This window comes from Wyeomyia smithii, chromosome 2 (genome assembly GCF_029784165.1).
Source record: "Wyeomyia smithii strain HCP4-BCI-WySm-NY-G18 chromosome 2, ASM2978416v1, whole genome shotgun sequence".
NCBI lineage: Eukaryota > Metazoa > Arthropoda > Insecta > Diptera > Culicidae > Wyeomyia > Wyeomyia smithii.
In genome coordinates this window covers 229,223,729-229,241,584 of record NC_073695.1, presented here as the reverse complement: position 1 = coordinate 229,241,584, position 17,856 = coordinate 229,223,729, and the positions used below count along the sequence as shown (strand labels likewise).

The following is a 17,856-nucleotide window of genomic DNA, read 5'->3' as shown; positions in this document are numbered from 1 at the left end:
CCGGGTTCCTCCGGGAATCTGGATCGCTCCGGGAGTGGCCAACGTAATCTGTATTTAAAAAAATATGTCTTTTGGATGATTCCTGATGAAAAATCCTGAAGATAGAGGTGTCGCATGCTATATTTTGATGCAGAAATATGAATTCTCCCACTACGGGTTCCTTCGGGGCCTCCAGGTCGTTCCGGAAGTGGCCAATGCAGCCTATATTCAGATTTATGTCTTTTAAAAGATTCCTGATAAAAAATCCTGAAGATAGAGGTGTAACACGCTATGTTTGGTGCAAAAACGTAGATGTCCCCTACTAAAGGTTCCTCTGAGGACTTCCGGATGAAAAATAGCCATTTCTCGATGAGTTCTTGGCCGATTCCGGATCTTGATGAACCATTCGCTTCAGAAATGATTTTGTCATCTATGTCAATGATGCAAATCAGCATTTTTATCAGGTAACCCATTACCAAATCCATCCAAAAATTAACAGGTTTGACATCCCTACCGGAACTCAGGAATATTTCCTATATCCGGTGACCTAGGCCAGATCTGGGGTCAGAAAATGAAACTTCAAAAGTTTTCCAGTTCAATGGTGTTCGAATTAATAAAATCGAATAACGTTTAGCAAAGCTATAGCATTTCAAATTTCATCAAAATTTTGCCTATCCTACTTATTTTGACTATCCCCTGTAAATATAGAACCATTCGAATTACTCGTTACGTTACCGTCATATCTCGAGCAGCAATCGATGCGACATTGCGACAGCATTCAAGAAGGCTTCCAATGAAAAGTTTGTGAATATGATTATCGTTGTTGCTAAATCTATGCACGGCATTGTCGCGTCTGTACAGAAGTTGTCTGCTGGCTTACTTAATAGGACCTTCTGGACTGCATAAAATAGCAATAATGTATCTCGACCTGGTTTTAAGCAAGCCATGTACTTCAAAAATCGATTTTCGTGAATTACTTCGTTGGAAACACTTCGACGAAAAGAAATTAACAAAGCGGATTAAAATATTTTGCCAAAGTGAACGTGAAAAATAACAATTCTCCCTCAACAAATTGTCTGACATTCCGGTGCTGTCAGTCGGTCGCCGGTGCAAAAGAATCAGCGAAGAAGTCTATCGAAGGAACGTCTCTTATCAGCAGCAGAAATCGTTTTTAATTTCGTAGAATAATAAACCACCGGTGGTTCTTTGAAATCAATCCGATGATGGACAAGCACCCATAAATAATCGGACCAGTTGGGAGGTGGTGGTTATTTTCGGTCCCCGGACCGAAGCTAACACATTTAATCAAATAAAAATTAACGTTGCGCGGCGACAAAACGATCGGCTGGAATTCCCTACCGGATGACAGCTGATAAGCGCGACATTGAATTCCGCTCGCAGTAATGAACACACAGCGGGGAACGCAGTGTTGCCAAGCAAACGTCTCTTATCTCTCTAAGTGTGTAATGAATGAAGTGAACGGCTGTGGAATCGAGGTTAAACGGTGCTCTGTACTAACGGATTCGAGCGCTTTGGCAACACTGAGCAGACAGAAAATTCCGTCGTTGACATATTTCAAGGTTGTTTTGTTTACGGAAATGTGGCCGTTACAATTGTTTCATCGATAGTTTGAGATTTAATGATAGAGGTAAATTTTGTGCTACTCACCACATGAACACTGCTCTGCAGATTTCCGGCAATCGTCGTTTGGGACGGTTGCTGCTGTTGCTGCTGCTGCTGCTGCGGTGGTAAATCAGTCTGCTTTTTCTCGGCCTTTTTGAGGGCTCGCTTATTCTTCGCTTCGAGGAACTTTTTCTGCAAGGCTGTGGTTTCGTTAGCCTGTTGTTCGCACACTCCACTGAATGCTTGCTCGAACCGGGGCGTACAGTCGATCTGCCGCCGCCGGTAGGTTTCGATCCGACGCTTGAGCCTATCAAATACTGCCTGGCGACGCTCTCCTTGTTGTTGTTGCTGCTGATGCTGTTGTTGTTGCTGCTGCTGTTGCAGGTGGAGTTGCTGCTGTTGCCGTTGTAAATGTTGGCTGTTAATAAGCTGCATTTGCTGCTGCTGCTGCAGAGTCAATTGTTGATTTTGCTGCAGGTGGTGCTGTTGCTGTTGTTGTTGCTGCTGTTGTTGTTGCTGTTGCTGCAGATGAAGACTGTTCAGGTGATTTGCCTGATTAGCGCCCGGAAATACTGGGAGACCTCCCGCATCCATACAGAATTTCAACTGGAACTTGTGGTAGCACGCTGGCGAGCGCGTGTTCCACAAATTGTACGCTGGTCAGTCCCCAATTTTTTGCTGCTACTTCTCCCTCGAGCCTCACTGGAAACCGTCTGCGGCCTGATCTGGACACTACACTACACTAAACTACAGCTCTTGCACGCGGATTTGCTCACTGGTTTTGGGTTTTTTCTTCTCACTTCTAACGTTCTCAGAAATAGCGACCTCTTTGCAGTCTTCGGTTAACTGTAGCACTGTCGACAGGATTATTTACTCTAGGCCGAAACCTAGTGCTGTGCTGCATTGCCATGTCCACCCTAGCCAACCCGCATAGAATCACATGTTCGTCACTCATCGGGATCGGCTGTCGTTCGGAGGCGCTTTCATCTAGCGATCCTGGTTGCGCACTTGCATGAAGTCAATCTAAAAGTGAAACGAAACAAATGAAGGAAAACATTTAATCACATTATCCACGCTGTCGCAGGATGGAAACTCTAATGACTAAAAATGAATGGTGGGTAACTAGAATTGGTGAGTAATGACAGTTTGTACGTCAGCAGTTGTATGCAGCACTTCCGGTATCTTTCCGCTCCCAGCAAACAAATGACGGCAAGCTTTGAGTGACATCGGGACTCCTCCGAGAGGTGATACAACGTAAAGGTGATTTATATGTAAAGTGTCGATGGATTCAGTGAAGGGAGACTGATAAAGGCAGGTACTAATTAACCGGAGTAAACTAGCATTGATATAATAGTCGGTTTTAATTTTGAGGTCCCATTTCCATTCGAGTACAATACTATATCCGGGAATCTAACCGTAAGCTTGAGTTACCTTCCCTCTTAGCAAGACAAAATCCAATTATAATGAATAGAGCATATCTTTATTATACCGTTAAATTGCTTCAGTTTTTGGCTACTGCCATTATCATATTTATTCATGTAGATTAAAAATAATCTATAAAGTTTAAAGGTTACGCAGTGAACCCATTGACAAGCATACATGACACTTTCTCTAGGAATTTGCATAGTTTTTTTAAACTTAAGAATTGTTAAATTTTTTAAATTTTATCAGGATATTAAAACATTAAAAAGAAAGTTTAGACGTTCTGTTAAATCCGAAAACCGCAAAAAACTGTAGTCTTAGAAAGCCACGTAAATTCGAGAATTTGTGTAAAAAGATTCCTTTGTAAAAATATTTCGGCTGTTCAGGCTATTGACGCATTTTTGCGTTTTTCGACTAATTTTATTACCTCTATTTAGTATGACAAAGGTAAAACATTAACGATGACTCATTGGACGCCTTTCCGATGTCATCATTGGAATTCTTCGGCAGAGCATTTATTTGCACAAACGCGAGAAACTCGATACCCCCCGATCGTTGCCTGGGGTACGAAACGGTACGGGAACCCAATCCAGCTATACCAACCAACAACAACCGATCCTCCTACATCATTAAATCCGACGAAGACCTCGGCTACGACATCGCAGCACCGAATTGTTGTTTTGCCACGTCAGCGCCATTCCAACATCCTTGCTGCACCACCGATGGTAATACTGCGGAGTTCAACGGCGCAGATTGCGAACGTCAGATTGTATTCGCAAGGGGTTTGCGATTATAGATATTGGTCGTGTTTCGTTTTGACGATCGGAAAGCAAAACGTTAGCATGAGCTCCAATCCAGTTCCTAAGTCTCGACTGTAGAATTACGCACGCGAGAACGCTATCGGAACGAAAAATTTGCAAGTTACTGACCACCTAAATAATCCTGGTGAGACCATAATTTTGCCGGTCGAAGGAAATAAAAAGACCCGATCCAGTATTATACAGTCATCATTAGCAAAACACAAGCACTATCACCACCACTCTCGGTACCGTCAAGCTCCCTCTATATGATTCCGCGTGAAGTAGGTGCGTTAATGGCACAGCTCCAGACCTGCTCTACCCAAACTAACAGAATCATACCGTGCACAGACAGTCACGAGTTCAGCACTGCTCGGGTACGGATGGTGTGCATTTTTTGGACCCCACTTTGCACAATGCTTTGCAAACGCGAGTGCATCTTCTCGGGCCACGCGAATCCAACTGTGTGGTGACACTATATCATGTAAAGGAGGGGGAATAGGGGATAGCGGGCACGTCGACGTGCGGAATGACATTGCCTACATGACGACAATTATCAATTTGCTTTAATTGTGACTTCCCTTTGCGAAAGGGAGAGTTTTTTTTTGTTCTCTCCACCTCTTAACGGGAGACGCGTACAACTTTGCTGAATCGTTTCTGACAAACTGTGAGGCTGAATAACACCTACGATTACAAGGTACTTGTTTGAGGTACAAGTTATGTGAGGTTATCTTCGGTGACAGTGGCTTGGGTACATCGTTTCGTCTTTCAGATATAGACCGCTCTCGGTTTACTAGTTAAAGTTGCAAGGACTATGGCGAAACCATTTGTCGCTATAATTCATTGATGCAATGCTGTTCTGGCAAAGTGTAGATGCTGTAGGCGTAGCCTTGCAAGACCATATTCGCAGAGTTGAATTATATTTTGTCAAAAAAGCTCCTTTTGTTTATAGTCTTTATTCATCTCGGTGTTGATTAATCACTGAACCATTTTTTTTTTTCATTCTTTAAATTTTATACTGATTTTGTTGTGACAAAAATAATATAACGATGACAGGTAAAAATCAATCTTGAAAGTAGATCGTTCTATAGTAAAATGCATAGATATACCTATAAGTATCCTAAACGATAATACAATATAGATGAATGTATTGTAATAACATTGAATCTTTCACATAGAGAGCTGGCGTTATAGAATATATCTCCTTTTCCGCATACTACTGTAACCAACTTAAAGAAATGATTGGCCTTACCACTAATTATTCAACTAGAGCTTCTAGACATAGAAAAAGCCTTCCAACATGTTCGGCATAAAGGTTTGATTGCGAAATTGGTAACTTTCAATTTCCTGTCAGAGCACGTGTGCCCCAAGATCCAGTCTTAGGTCCAGTAATATACAACATGTTTACTTCAGATCTTCCTGATTTACCACCAGGATGCACAGAAGTCATTGTTCTGCGATGTCACAAGCATTTTTGTAAAAGAAAAAAGTCTTCGTATCATATGCAGTCGATTGCAGAAAAGCTTAGATACTTTTTCTACCTAATTGCAAAAGTAGAATCTCTCCCAATGCTCCTAAAACTCAATTTATAATTTGTTCTATAAGCCTAGGGCTTTTTTCCTCACGCCAAATGATATTTATCAAGATGAGTGGGATTATTTTAAATTGGTCAAACAAAGTTGAGTACTTGTAACAAATTTACGATAAAAAATTTAGTTTCAAAGAGCACATTGAGAATATACAAGCGAAGTGCATCAAATATACGAGATGATTATTTCCTGTCATTAACAGGAATTTTGAACTTTGTTTAAAGAATAAACTTTTAATTTACAAACAAATTTTTCGACCCGCAATGCTTTATGATGTACCGGTCTGGTCGAGTTGTCGTTTAACAAGGAAGAATACACTTCAAAAAATTCAAAATACATTTTTGAAAATAATTTTGAAGCGACCACCTAACAAATAAAATTATAAGTTTCTAATAGAATTGAGAAGTCACCATTTGTTATTGCCCACACAAGCTTATTATTTATTGATATTTATCATACATACTAGAGCTTCTTACAAATCCCTCTTAAAAGTATTTTCACTGCGAGGATACGTTTTCTAACTCATGAATTGCGTTAGTTACCTAGAGAGATACCTAGAGAGATTGCATCTACTTGTTACTTCACGGTATCGGTTTTCCTAGTAACTATCTTCTAATGATAGAAAAACAATATCGCACGCTAGCCTGGGGGCTAATGCGGTCTCGATCAACTAGATTAGTTGAGAGAATTCGTTATCGATATTGTTTTCGGCACATTTTGCATGTTGTAGGATAAGTACAACGATACACCGTGCCCCAGTGCTGAGTCGAGAAAATTTCCAGCTCGAAAAGTTCCTCGACCTGATCGGGAATCGAACCCGATATCACAACCGTGTGGGAGAGCTAGCCGACCGACATCGCTAACCACAGAACCACGGGGACCATAGATGATAGAACGTGTTCCTGAATTTGGAATGTAGAGTGACTATTCGAGGAATGGATGGAAGGAGTTGTGTGCCTCATCTAAAACGGCGATCGGCGTTGATCAACTTCGCCCTCAAAATCCTATCCCAAATACTGCTATGTCGTCTTTCTCATCTAGCAAAAGGATTCGCAGAGCAAATCTTTACTCTGGGATGCCGGGAGTACATCACGTTTTCGTGGACTTCAAGGCAGTATATGATATAGTCGATCGAGACCAGCTACGGCAAATAATGCACAACTACGATTTTCCGGATAAACTGACATGACTCATCAGAGCTACCTTGGATCGAGTGATGAGTTACGTGTGTGTATCGGAGACACTCTCAAGTCCTTTCAAAGCGCGTCGAGGGTTGAGACAAGGAGATGAGCTGTCCTGCAGGTTGTTCAACACTGCTTTAAGGCAATCTATGCCAGACTGAAAGTGGAGACTAGGAGAGTTGAACTAGAAATTAATGCGTCGAAAACCAAGTATATGAAAGCGAGAGGCTCGAGAGAAACCAACATTAGCCACCCACGGTTACGGTGATCATGGACGGTGATGAACTCGAAGTGGTCGATGACTTGGGATCTCTGGCGAACGCCCACAATAATACAAGTAGAGAGATCCAACGACGTGTTCAAGCTGGAAATCGAGACTTTGGATTTCGTTGGACGTATCGATCCAGGAGCATGCGGTGTCGCGCGAAACTGACGATATACAAAACCCTAAATAGAGCAGGAGTTCTCTGTGGACTCGAAACCGTTACGTTGCTCACGGAGGACATATGCGCACTGACCGTATTTGAACGGAAAGTGTTGCGGACAATATTTGTTGGAGTACAAACCGAAAGCGAATTATGGCTAGAGGAGAGCTTTTTTTTCTTTTTCTTTCTACGTCTTTCCATTTTTCTCGGACCCGAACCTCCCCGGTACTGCGTTAGGCGTTGTTTTAGGGAGAAGGGCGAGTGTGCTTTTAATGCACCCCTTGTTATTATATTGATTTTGCTGCTTACTTGAAAGCAAGGTCCCGTCGTTTGATGCCTTGCAGCGAAAGAACAATCTGGGAAGGAACCGTGATGACTGCTCTCCAGGTTCTCTCGTCTTCGCACATCCTTCCCAATATGTCTTCCGGAGTAGTACCCGGCCCGCTTACTGGCAACATTTCGCTCCTCACCTGTACGAAACGTGAAGAAACAAATAGCAAATGCGCAGCGGTTTCTTCCGCATCCGCACATTGTGGGCACATCGGTGACTCCCTCAATAATCCGCTCCAACATCACTGGTGATTACTCCGCCGGGGCTAACTTGGCCTTAACGACCTTATAGGCGTCATCCCATGGGTTCGTATTGGCACTTTCGTAAAGTCTATCAAAACAGGCTCGCTTACTAGCCTCCGCCTCGCACGAAGGACGCGCTACGGAGATCGTCTATCGCGTCGGTCCACCAGTAAGCCGGTGGCCTTTCATTTCTAGGCTGACAGGACAGGCATGGTGGCGTCGCATGCCCGCGAAAGCGTAGCAACAAGTTGGTGCCCCCCCCCCCCCTTCGAGATCCCATCTTATTGCTTCCGCAAAAACATCGGCATCAAAGTGCGACGTCTTCCAGCCGCGACTGGTTGGGGTATTGGCCCTACCCGTCGCTTGCCGCCTCGGGTCCATGCTTGGAGCTTGGACAGAGCTTTCCCATTATACACCTGACAAAGGCTGCGATTGACCGAGGATGCCGCGAGGATCCCGGACGACAGTACGGTAAAATCGGTTCACTTCAAGAACCCCACCGGCACCAGAAACAGAGAGACCCTACCTGCTAGGTGGCTTGATCAGGTTAAAGCGGATCTACGACTGTTGACACGCCTAGGAAGTTGGCGACGAGTAGCCCAGGACCGAGGAGTGTGGAGGAAAATTCTTGATATGGCACCAGCCACCACAGCTCTAGGCTGATCGACTTGCCTACTTCAGCGACGCCGATGGAAATGAGACGAATATGACTCAATCGTCGTTTTATCTTGAACTATACAACACACGATCTGTAAAAATTACGACTAAACTTGAATCCTCTGAATCTACAATGAAATGCTTGTTTATTCCATTGATTTTTCGGAGGAAACAGATACATAATTAGACTACATCAGCTTTTAAAAGCCAGTTGCTCGCGTTGCCTGTTGTGTTTTTCTCTTAATAAGTGACGCCTTGTAGGGGGATAAACGATAGCAACAGGAGAACAGTTGAGAGTGCCGTAAATATTGGTCGGAAATAATGCTGACGGAGCGCAGAGCGATACGGTGCGGTGATAGGAAAAGTCGGTGAATGGGACTACTCCGGCAGCGGTATTGTTGAGTGAGAATAGGAGAATACACACTCTCATTTTTTTGTTTTTGACAAAAATCACATGACTACGTTTTGATCGGGTTTGTTCGTTAGATGTACATTATCGGATTTTAATTTCATATATCCAGTTGTGCACTTTGAGAACCACAAATGTGCGAAAAGTAAGATTAACTCGCACAATGACGACGATGTCACCCCATCTTGGACTTGGTTTATAAGCATTGAAAAAATCGTTAGATGGAACTTTTTCCATCGCTGGTCCCCGCCGCGATTAGAACATTTTTTTCCTGTATGGACTCTTCATTTTACACGCTTACTGTTCTACTATACCGATGCCCGTTCCTCTTGCCATGTATCACCAATTATAATTCCCTGGAGAAGTTTCGTCGTGCGTCCTTCTAGCCAGTTTTATTAATAAGAGGAACTTATGTTTTTGTTAAGAGGAAGTCACGCAAAGGTGTTATAGATTTCAACGTAAGCGAAAATTATGTCTAAATTTCAAATGCTTATAAATCCATTGATTAACAAAGGTTTTGCTTTTGTCTTGCAGCAATCGATTGGAAAATCATCTATGCATCCGCCTAAATGCAGAAAATTATAATTTGACTATTCGAACTATTGTACTTTTAATAATTGTCAAGCCTTATTGAAACGCAGATTTCGACCTCTGATTAGTTGCTTAATGCTTACTTTAACTAACACGGTCGACAGAATATTACACATAGTTAACCGGGAATGCCTGCTTTTGCTCAAACCGACCATTTTACTAGCGGACGGTGCATCATCTTGCGATCGTGGCTTTGATTACAATTTGTGTTCGCGGTTTTGCATACAACCCTGTTTTTTTTCTATTTATAACAACTATTGTCAAATAAATTAAAGTTGAATAAACAAATAAACATAAAATGCTTCTAGAAGCCGAAACTAGAAAGTTAGGTTTGAAGTAGAAAATTGATAGTAAACATATATTTAAAAAGTGGGAACGAACTTGAACTCGAAACAAGCTTCACTAATCTTATAAAATCCATTTGATTTTAAAACAGATTCAATCCAATTCAAGAAATGGCTAGTGAGATTTTTATCATTTTAGTTTATTTGGCTGAAAAGAGCATAAAATTTGATAGAATAATAGTGAAGAGCAATTCAAAAATTATATCATTTAGGTCCTCAACTACTAGGGTTGCCATCTCTCAGAGTCTCGCCCGAAAACTGGGGTTTTCGAAGGAAACCTGCGGGTCGCGAATTTTCTTCGGCCCAGCGAGTTATTTGAAGCCCACTCTGGAAGCGGGATAAGTTCAAAACATAAATTTAAATAGCAAATAATTTGAACGATTTGTTTTAGGTGCCGAGACTGTTAGCTCAGAAATTTAGCAAAGTACAGTCAAACTTGTTTTTTCGTGCGGGGACCGCACAAAATAATCGCATTAAAAAAATCATTTGAAACTTCAGGTGCAGCTATGAAACAATGTTTCCACAACATTATTGAAAAATCTTTTTTTTTTTATGCGGTGGATAGGGACCGCATAAAAAAATTCTTGGTTTAAAATAACTCGAAAGTTGATGATTCTGATGTAGAATACCTATGAGAACAATTTTGAAACATCTGATTGATAAACGTAGCTTTTTTAAACATACTAATCTTTCCAACCGCTACGAAGGTAGGCTAGCAGTACGTGACTTTTCCCTCGTTAAACTGGTTCAAATAGTAATTTTTTTACGCAACACTAATGTAATACGTTGAAATTCATTCCAAGGATCGGAAAAACTAAATGGCTGAAAGTCTTGTCGGATGTGGTCCTTTTTCATATACCGCACGAAAAATGTCGCACAAATGAAATAACCGCATAAAAAAGTCGCACAAAAAATGTCGCACAAAAACAGGTTCGACTGTATTTTGAAATTTTGCGGTATTGATTTTGTAAAATTCACCAGCGGAGATTTTAGCTTACCGGCAAATTTGAATAATTTACTAATTATTCACAAAAACACTAGATTCGATAAGTTGTTTAGAATTGCTGGGGAAAAAATGAATAAATAACTATAAAAATATTATCGAATAATTTTGTGCGAATATTTTATTCTTTTTGCAGAGCAAAGAGGTTACAATATTATATTTGCTAAAGTGTAAATGCAGTATGATAAGAACTTCAATACATTTGTTTTCTATCTTACTACTTCAAAAATATCCGTACAATGTCAGGTGGCAACCCTGATCCCTACCAAGGCGTTTGGGATGAACCTGGGAAAAGTTTAACGACAAATGCAAATGTTTCAGCTATTGCATGTAATACATTCTGTCTAATCGATCGTCCACTGAATCTGAAACTCCCGTTGAATTCAGTGATCATTCCATACCAGTACGCCGCAAGCTATGCATCTCGTATCAGCTTCAGTCACAATTTCCAAAAGCATGTTTTCCGTCATAACAGAATTTATAAAGAATTGCAAAACCTTTCAAACAACTTTACCATCAGCACATCAACTTAGTTCAGGCACAAGAAAGTAAAGATTAATTGACCTGTTGATCATTTGGCACAGTTACCGTAATCTAAAGCCGTAGGTTAAACGTTTCATGAGATGCGTTTGAAGTTTGAATTTGCACTCTTTTAGTGTTAAACGTAGTATTTTGATTTCTAAAATGGTAACATAGCTTCTCTGGGGTACTAATGTTTAACGCTAGCCAAACGGGTCAAGTAAACAGATCGTATCTTACTTACTGTTGAAAAGCACCTTCACAGCAAACTAGCCGTAAAAAGTCGAATCATTCAACCGGAATCAATCGCTCCCAAAGTGACAATTTGTCAGCGAGCACGAATCACCGAGTTTACCCAAAACAAACCGCCTGCTGGCAGATATCAAGTTCCATCACTGCGCGGAACCTCCATCACTCAACTGAGGAGGAAAACATCAACAACAAAAAACACACACGCACGGTGGACCACGGCACGTAGCGCTTTGCAGGGTCCGAAACAATTCGCGAAAACGTTTGCGAGGCAGCAAAACGGGAAAAAATCGCGCACCCAAAACTTCTCACCGCGACCAGTTGCCACTATCGACTGATGCGAATCAGCGCGAGAAACTGAAGACACGGAGAGAAATGGAAATAATGAACACCGAAAGAGAGACAAACAGACAGACACATACCGAGAATGAGAGGGGGAGAGATTACACGATTAATCAAAACTGCCAGTGCTTTGCGAGTAACACACGCCGTTGGTGGATCGGCACTCGGCAAGCAAGATGAATTAGCTCTGAACTGTACAAGAGATGTTTTTTTTTTGCTGGCCACGGAGAAAAAGGGCATTCGCACGCGCTGTCATCGTCATCTTAGCCAGCAACAACAACGTAAACAAGCGATGAATCGTTGGTTTTGTTTTGTGTGTTGTGAAACATTTGTATGTAGAAATATACTTGCGCTCAGCTTTGCACCGTGCACAGCCAAGCAGCGGTATCGAATAATTGTACCTACACGGAAAGAAAAACTACGCGAACCGCCAAGAAAGAGAAACAGTACAGAAAAAAACGGAGGCTTTTCTGCTGGGCTGTGGAACATTTTTGTTCGGGAGGAAGAGAATATAGGCTGCATAGTGGGAAGAGCGAAAACCCGTCTCGAGAGCCGAAGCAAGCAAGCAGAGGTTAGATTCAGTTCAATGGTTTCGGGTTTTACTTGCCTGGCCTGAGACGCACAGTGGGGCATATACGTTAGAATAAAGTATATAGTGCTAAAACTACAAGTTTACGTGTACTTGTAGAACTATGCTATTTGATAGTTTCTACGAAAATGCCTCATAAGACTAATGAGATTCTGTCAACACCCAGGTGAAATCAGTTTATGATTTTTTGTTCTAATTGAAATTGTTGTTTATTTCATCAAAATACACGACTTGAAAATTATTTTATTATTTTTTAAAATGAAATTTTCAGTAGTTAAAGTAGTAGAAGTGTGTCAAAATTTATGATCGAATTCAATCGGATATTAAATTTTCCCGAAAGCTATGAAAACAATAACTCAAAATATTACCCAAAATAACCGTGCAAAAATTTGTAAATTATAAATCCTACTTTATTAAACGTTTTTCTAGGAAAAAAATTTTAAAACTACAATTTTTGAAAATGAGTTTTCTCAAACTGGTTTCCTTTTTTTTACCACGAGAAGTTCAAAATTAGAGATGAGGAATCAAACCGTAATGAAAAATCTCTCTTTATTTATATAAAATAAAATGACACATTCTCCGCGATGATATACCAACAAACTAATTTTTGAAGTCTCTTCCCAGAATTGTGAATATTTTTGCTTAATTATGTAGAATTTCATCCTTCCAGAAACGTAACAGTTTTATTTCTTTTGCTTAAGATGGTTGAACTCGAGTTCGAACGATCGCACATTCCGTAGTTGCTCTTCCGTAATGCTTCTGAGCCAGTGAAGTTACACAAAAAACCACTTGAGATATCTATATTTGGAATAAATTTACCATCTTCAATATACAATAATTTAGTAGGTTTCCTTTGTATGGATCGATAACGGTGCAGGCTACGTCCTCACAGTCGGTTGGGGAAGGAAGTTTTACCATCGTTGTTGCCAGAGACCAAATTCACCTCTGCATCCCTGACGAACTCGGAAGAGAAGGTACTTTTGTCACCGGAGTAAATGACGGGTTTTTATACCTTTACTCCTTCGCTTATAACTCTACTACTCTTCTTTACCGAGCCTCGTTACTTACTCCTATGAAATCCTGGCCTAGAGAGGTGGGTGGGTATTTGTATTTATATTTATTATTGGGTGTTGTTGTGTCTTTTTTTTGCGAGCGCAAAGGGTCAAAGTTGGAAATGGGAGGGAGCCTGAGAATAAACCGTGAAGGTCTCTCTGACACCAAACGATCTGATTCTATTAAGATTCGAACTCATGACTTTGAGGCTACAAACTCCCTCAATTTCTTTTGTTTATATAATTCTATAAAAAACTTATTGCACAGCATATATTTTTTTAAATCAAATAGTGCCGAAGTTTGATTTATGTCAGCACAAAATCCGGGACATCAAATTTTGAAATTAACTCTTGCGCCGAGTGTCTATTAATGAATCTATTAAACATATTTCTGGCATTTAAATAGTTTGTTCGATAGGTAGAGTGTCTTCGGCAAAATTGTAGATAATTTTGCGCTTCCAATAAAGTACACTACACTGTACACTGTAAAAAATTGAAAAAGTATTTTTTTTTTCGACGATTTCTTTAATTTTATTTTTTGTTACTCTAAGTGAAGAAAAAAAACTCAGTAAACTGATTTAAAAGTATTGTAAGAGGAATGCAATTGAATTTCGATTACGACCGATTATTAGTGTCTCCCTCTCCATTAAAAGACAGTAAAACCACATACATAAGACATACGTGACACTGGCGTTTTTTTCTGGTACACGTTGCTTCATAGTACTCCGTACCTCGTCCTGTCCAACTGCTCGACAAATAATGAACAAAATGAATTTTCTGTTTTCTCGGCTTTATCGCGCCCCAACGAAAATCCCATAAGGAACTGTCAAAAAGTTATTTACAGAATCAATGCAGCATTTTCCGAGTAGGAACGAGACAAATGCAGAGCTGCGCAGGTACATTGCCTTCAAAAACAACTCAAACAGTGATTTTATTCAGGGTGTGGTATCATTCGAGCAGCTCATTTTGTACCAAATTTTTTGGAAGATTTTTTCCTGGGTGTTACGTATGTCTTATGTACGTGGTAAAACTGTCCCAGACATAAACCTGCAGTCTTGTGACTAGTTACTGTTACTTTTACTTTGGCGGTATAATAGCCATGATTCCAACCAATACCGTGTCGAATACACCTACACACTAAAAGGTTTTGGCCTTTTTCAGAGACTCGGTCCCACTGTGCTAGCGAAGTGTGTGCATATGGTGTCAAAAGCACTTTCGAGTGTACGAGCGTACGGAAAGTCAGAATAAAAGAGGTGACGCTCGCTGCTCTCAATGAGCAATCGAGGGGACCAAAGACGGAAGACGGAAGACGCTGACGATTAGGAGAATGGGTGAATCGTTGAGTATCGATATCAATAACGCTGATGATGGGTTCTTTTAGCGGCTGTGTGGCAAGATTAGCGAGGCCTACGGCCCAACCGGGATGTAAACGAGCAAGAGAGCTAATCAGTTTTAATATTTTAGAATGGAATGTTTTAGCAACCCGGCAGTTCTGTCGAATGTCTCACTATATCGCCAAACAGATCGTAAATTTAAATTTTATTCATGCCTCGACCAAACAAAACGAGGGAAAAAGAAACGATTCTACTCTATTCCACTTTCTACGCTCGAACAAACTGCTTAGATAGCAATGCCAGCAAAACACCAAATAATCAAAAAACCCTTGTTCGTGCGTGAAGTACAACCGCCGGAGCAGCCAAAGAATGGCTACAAGAATGGTGCCGATGGGTAATAAATGGCATTTTCGGAATCCCACTTCCCACCGCCGCGCCCCACTCTACTCCGACGCTGTCCGACGAATCGGTTGAATGTTTGAAAGCACAGCCAAACGTGAAATGAAGTAGGCATCAACATTTTTCTGCTCTCCTTTTCCCACTCTGTGGACACGCGATTGTTTCGAACACGAACCCGCTGCGGAGGAAGTAAGAGCTATATATCAGACCCGCTAGCCAGCGGGAACGAGACGCAGCAACAACAATTCCGCTGAAGTGCTGGTATGAGTGATAGGACGGCCTCGCTGTTGCTGTAACCAACACATTGGAAGGGGAGGAACGACACTCCGAAAAGCACGTACAGCATACTGTTCACCATCAACCGACCGGTTGCTGGATTCGCTTTGCGTAGCACAACAAGCCCGCTGCCGGTAACCGAGCCGAGAGAGCTCGTCCACCTTCCCGGAACTTGTCGCGAGGAATTGCCGCCGTCGGTAGGTACACTGGCTAACGGGTGGCTGATTGTCGATTCAAGGCCTCCACCAATCGGTACGAATGGTACACCGGTAGCGGCCAGGGCAACGGGGTGGCGCTTGCTTATCTAATCGGCAGTTTTGACAGCTTCCACCATCGACAAATCACGTCAGGTGCGCATGAACCGTTAGTTTCGCGGAATGCACTCGAAGGACACCCTATTTGCAGTGGAAGTTTTGTTAATTTTGTGAAGAGCGCCGCCGAACCGCTCTGAAGTTGTGGAATTCGCTGCCTGATAATGAAAACGTTATCACTTAAGTCGGTTTTTATCGAATTCAACACGGAGTGGTAACAGAATGTGAATTGTTTATTTTTTTCTCAATATGCTACGTTCTCTGACAATAATGTCTGAGTTTCGGATTTCGATTTTATCTCGCAAAAAAACTTGGCGATTGAAAATTTGAAATTTATTCGAATTATTTGGAGCTACTCCTTTATAAATATTTAATAATTTTTTTAATGAAAAAAACAGATTTAATCCATCTTCTCACATATTGATGACCCCCCAGGGGATGTACGAAAATGAAAAAAAAATTTTTCAACTCATCATATAAAGAGTTGAAATCTATTCCTCACACAAGGCCAAGAACATATGGCTCAATGGTCTCCAACGTTCAGCAAAAAAGAAACTTCTTGTGCTTAGCATAGGAAGTCATGAAGCAAAAAAGGTCGGGAGCCACTTTCCTAGCTCATCCATTATCAATCCGCAGATGCTGTAGATGATTTCGGATTTCTATGACCGAATAAGCTCAAGAGGCTCATGTGTGACAAGTAATGGCACTTTCATATCCTCGTAATTTTCATTCATCCATTCGAATTCGCCAGATCCATTTTGAAAAATCGTGGTCTTCAGTATAACTGTATGAGGGAAAGAGTCGTATCCGCAAAGTCACCGAGTCAGCTTTGACAAGCGGGTGATTGTGAATTCGAATCCTAGTAGATTCCAGGGCATTAGATATCAACGGACTTTGGGATGGGTTTATTTTTAGGCTCCTTTTCACTCTTTCTTCACGTTGAACTCTACAAACCTCGATGAGTGCATCTTGTCAAAAGCAAGTCTCTCTTACAATAAAACTGGTCAGAGAGATATTTTGTTGAAAGCTCTCCAGGGAATTACAATTGGCGATAATATTGGTAGAAGGCAAAGAGGCTCAGAGCAGTAAGCGTAAGCATGTCACTTACTCTCAATGGTGCCAATTGCCAATAACAGAAGTGCGGAATACAGCAGACATCCTAACGATATCATTAAAAATCAACGTTTTTGATCACAGTGAGTGTGGTCCATACAGAAAAAAAATAACTGCATTTGCGTCAATTGGGTTATCAAAAAGAGAGTGTGAGAAAACTATCAAACAGTTTTCCCATTCTCAATTTTTAAACATTCTTTATGTGACGTCATAAATCGTCACAATTTTCTTAGGACGGGAGGTCCCTCCTATACGCGTGAATTATTTTATGGATGCCCCCTTTGGTTGATTACTGTTTGAGAGTCATATGGAGAGCAAAATAAATATTTTTCTATTTCAGCTTAATTGTATCAAATTATTTGTATACAACTTTGCTAAACCTTGAAGGCACTCACAACCTATAAATTAAAAAGTCGTGTTCAATTTAGATTTGAACTAGTAATACTCGAGGTTAACAAGAATAAAAGCACTATATACCCGCACAAACCATTTCTAAAGACAGTGAATAAAATGAGTTACATATAGATTCCTTCAATTTATCAGTTGAATCGCGAGTAGAAGGAGCGGGAGCGTTGTCTTGGTGTAAGAGCACTTTTTCCTTCGGCGTATGCGGCCGTTTCACCTTGATTTCAACATCCAACAGTTCAATAACGTACAATATTATTGATCATTGATTGTTTCACCATATCCAAGGCAGTTCTTGCGACTCCAAAAGCTACTGGCCAACACTTTTTCGACTGATTGTTATAGTTTTTAACGCTCCGAACAACATTCACAAGGAAAAGCTATTCTGTCTTACAGGAAACATGATAGCACAAACCTTTCTTTCCGTTTCAGTCGTAGAAATTTAGAAATAAACTCGGTCTCGGCTTGACCTTGATTTCAACATCCAACAGTTCAATAACGTACAATATTATTGATCATTGATTGTTTCACCATGTCCAAGGCAGTTCTTGCGACTCCAAAAGCTACTGGCCAACACTTTTTCGACTGATTGCTATAGTTTTTAACGCTCCGAACAACATTCACAGGGAAAAGCTATTCTGTCTTACAGAAAACATGATAGCACAAACCTTTCT

At 41.0% G+C, this 17,856-nt stretch overlaps 1 protein-coding gene across 3 annotated transcripts in view; it reads right to left on the bottom strand.

The window, feature by feature from the left end:
• Positions 1–17,856, bottom strand: part of LOC129723857 (neurogenic protein mastermind) — a 269,520-nt gene that overhangs the window by 192,026 nt on the left and 59,638 nt on the right. For 2 of the 3 annotated variants that reach the window (XM_055678317.1, XM_055678319.1), the window contains one exon: positions 1,648–2,625. In XM_055678317.1, the coding sequence (XP_055534292.1) occupies positions 1,648–2,196 (549 nt within the window). In that variant the 5' untranslated portion in view covers positions 2,197–2,625. Of the gene's footprint in view, positions 1–1,647; positions 2,626–11,356; positions 11,694–17,856 lie in introns of those variants that run through there. The other variant, XM_055678318.1, reaches the window with a different exon arrangement.